The sequence below is a fragment of the Otolemur garnettii genome, unplaced genomic scaffold, assembly GCF_000181295.1.
Source record: "Otolemur garnettii isolate 467f Iridium unplaced genomic scaffold, OtoGar3 scaffold00018, whole genome shotgun sequence".
Taxonomy (NCBI): domain Eukaryota; kingdom Metazoa; phylum Chordata; class Mammalia; order Primates; family Galagidae; genus Otolemur; species Otolemur garnettii.
This window is the reverse complement of record NW_003852413.1, coordinates 15,969,845-15,972,804: the sequence shown is the minus strand read 5'-3', so window position 1 is coordinate 15,972,804 and position 2,960 is coordinate 15,969,845. Positions and strand designations below refer to the sequence as shown.

Genomic DNA, 2,960 nt, shown 5'->3' with positions numbered 1-2,960 from the left:
CTGGTGGGGGAAGGAGAAATACCTCCAAGTACTTTATGGGGTGACCAATGACCTTGCTGACCTATGCTGACCCAGCAAGCTGAGACCACTGACCTAAGAAGGTGGATTTAGCATGTAATAGAGACGAGGTACGTGTGGGCTTTGTTCTGGCCCAGGATGAGCCAGGTCAGTTATATATCAGCAGCCTGGTTCCCAACAGACTCTACAGGATGGGTCCCTGCTCCAGAAAATCTCCATCTGTCCCATAATAAACAACACCTAGCCAGACAATATGATGCAACTTAATTTTATTAAGACAAGGCTGGTGGGCACCAGAGTGGCCCTTTCCAGGGCAGGGGTGAGGGGAGGCGCTGGGGAGGGGTAGCCGATGCTGTGCCACTAGAAGGCACAGCTGCTTTCCACAAAGCGGCGACACTTCATGACCCGCAGGTACGTCTCAGCCTTGTGCAGGTCCTTCTTGAAGCAGGAGAGCAGCCCGTAGTTCTTGAGCAGTGCGTCGTCGCTGCGCAGGTTGGTGTCAAACTTGTCGTAGGTTTGCTTGAGGATCTGCCCCACCCGGGGGCTGCCATCTTCCAGCTCCTGCAAAGGGAAGGAAGAGAAGGGAGGCCAAGCGCTGAGGAGCTGCCCTCTTCTGTCATTTTCCTCCCTCCCTTCCAGGGCCTAAAAAAAAAGGCCTGGAGGAGTCAGAGGGGGGAAATGAGGAATAGGCTGAGTCCTGGGTTCAGACCTGATTGCCAACCAGAGATCAGCGTGATTCTGTCCCCTGGCCCTCTGCTAAGCCGGCGGGGCCTCAGGGTAGGGCACCCCCAGCGCCACCCTCACCCGCATCAGGGCTTGGATGCCTTCCTCCAGGTCCTTCAGTTTCTCATAGACTCGGTCCGAGGTTCCGAGCACCAGGCTGTTGGTGAAGACCCTGCTGAGGAGCTGCACAGGCCCGAGCCATGACTGGATGAGCAGCAGTGAGAAGCGGAGCAGCTCCATGTCCTGCGGGGAGGCTGGTGGTGGGTGCCCAGGCCTCCCACCTTCCCAGTCAGGGGGGACGAGGGGGCCTGTGGCCCGGGGTACAAGTGGGGCTGCGGGGGCAGAGAGGGGAGCGTTACTTCTAAAGAGGGAGGCCCTGTTTCTCGGCTGGGCCGCGACCACTCACAGATCTCTGCTGGGCCTCGTCCTTGCCCGTGGGGGCCGGGATGGTCTCCGAGAAGCAGAAGGCAGCCTGGGCATTCTGGATGGAATATCGCTGTCCCTCCGGGATGTAGGCGCGCTCCTGGGGAAAGGGCAGTACTGGTGGCTGGCTCTCATGGCTACTTTATTGGGGCCCACTCAGTTTATACTCATCTGATTGCATCATCACTCACATGAAACAACCCTGAGCTTCTCACTTTCCTCTTATTACTTCTGCGGGAAGGTCACCCCTCCCTGCCACCCCTCACCAGCACCCATTTCCCTGGAGCTTACAAACTCCTTGTAAGTGTCAGCAGCCAGCTGGTGCAGGTGCTGGGCACGGAGCACAGCATTGGCGAACAGGCTGGACAAAGGCATGGCCGGAAAGGCACCAGCCTCCTGAGGCCAGGGCAGGCCGAGCAGGGCCACAGCCAGGAGCAGGGTGGTGGTGTGAGAGCCTGGGGAGAGAGCACGAGGTCTGTTCCCTCCCTGCCTGGGGGCTTGCCTCCCCCTCCTTCCAGGTATTGAGAAGATTTTCAGCTTGGCTAAATGTTGGGCTTTAAGCATTCATATTCAGAAGCCCCAAACCGGAGAGTTAGTGTCCCCATCCTATCTGCAGGGCCCACATCTCCCTTGGACACACCATGCCCAGAGGGATTCTAGGGGGGCTTACCTGTGGCCATTGCAGCTGGGCGAGCTGTCCGCAGGAGGCTGAGTGGTTCGGGAGCTGGACCTTGGGATCCTGGAATTGGTCCCTTGCGGGCTCTTTTTATACCCTGGTCCCCCGGGGCCCCCACTTTTCTCTGTACATTTATGCATGGGTGTGCTGATGGATAATGTAGCTGATCCTCCCACTCATCCTGGGATCATGTCCCCTGGCCTGTCATCTTTCCCTCCCCACTGTCATCCACCTTGTGAGGGTTCTGCACACAGGGCCTCAGGCAGAGAGACCACCCAATCAAACAGCGAGATAGTCTGCATCCAGGTGTGCTCTGGCAGCGTGTCATTCCAGGGGTATCCACTGGGTGAGGAGGGCCCCACTTGGTCCCCCAAAAGGGAGCAAAGCCAGGAGGGCTGAGCCTTGAGGTCTGTGCCAACTCTTCCTGCTCTCTATCCTGTCCTTTTCCTCCTTCCCTGCATGCTTCCCCTCCACCCACCAGAGATAACTGTGTGCTGGGAGAGGAGGCCAAAGGCAGCCAATTGTTCCTGGGGTTCCTGGGCACAGGCCGGCCCTGGACCCACTTTCTTCATTTCCCTCCTGGTCCCACCCCCTGGGCCAACCTGACCCAGTTGACGCAGTGCTAATACTGACCACCAGAGGGCACCAATCCTGCACGTTGCCCTCCCTCCCCTTGCTGTGAGCCTTCAGGCTCCACCAAGTCCAGGTCCCAGGGGCAAAGGACTCAAACTTGAGGCATTGTCCCTGCCCCTTGGGTCTGCCATAAAGATGCAAACGAAGAAGTAGGAATCCCAGGAACAGACACGGACCACGGATGCTTCCTCCCATGGCCCTGCAACCATCAGAGAATCTCAAAGTTGGTAGAACCCTTAGGGGTTTGTGCCTCTCCCCTAGTACTGGAATTCAGAGCACAGCACCCCGAAATGTGCTCTGCCCAGTCATGACAGCCCTGTCTGCTTCTTTGTCCTCCCCCTCTTCATATTTGTATGGAACTTATCCAGTTGCAAAAGGCCTGCCTGTTGTGTCTCTCATCAACCCTCACAACTGTCTTGTGAAGGAGGAAGCATTATCCTCCCATTGTACAGATAGAGACGGAGGCTCACAGACTGACTTGCGTGAA

The 2,960-nt window shown here is 57.4% G+C and overlaps 1 protein-coding gene across 1 annotated transcript; it reads right to left on the bottom strand.

The window, feature by feature from the left end:
* Positions 1-378: 378 nt before the first annotated feature.
* Positions 379-1,844, bottom strand: LOC100943746 (somatotropin). The gene is made up of 5 exons (XM_023511171.1): positions 1,835-1,844; positions 1,456-1,619; positions 1,148-1,264; positions 823-984; positions 379-579 (listed from the first exon to the last, which is right to left on the bottom strand). The coding sequence occupies exons 1-5, from the start codon at positions 1,842-1,844 to the stop codon at positions 379-381; spliced, it is 654 nt and encodes a 217-aa protein (XP_023366939.1).
* Between the last annotated feature and the right edge of the window lie 1,116 nt (positions 1,845-2,960).

What these genes read in the sequence shown, in the direction of transcription:
- LOC100943746 (XM_023511171.1), bottom strand. An exon ending in CTGACACTTACAAGGAGTTT is followed by an intron (nt 1,265 to 1,455) that starts GTAAGCTCCAGG and finishes CCCTTTCCCCAG; the next exon opens with GAGCGCGCCTACATCCCGGA. An exon ending in GCATCCAAGCCCTGATGCGG is followed by an intron (nt 580 to 822) that starts GTGAGGGTGGCG and finishes TTCCCTTTGCAG; the next exon opens with GAGCTGGAAGATGGCAGCCC.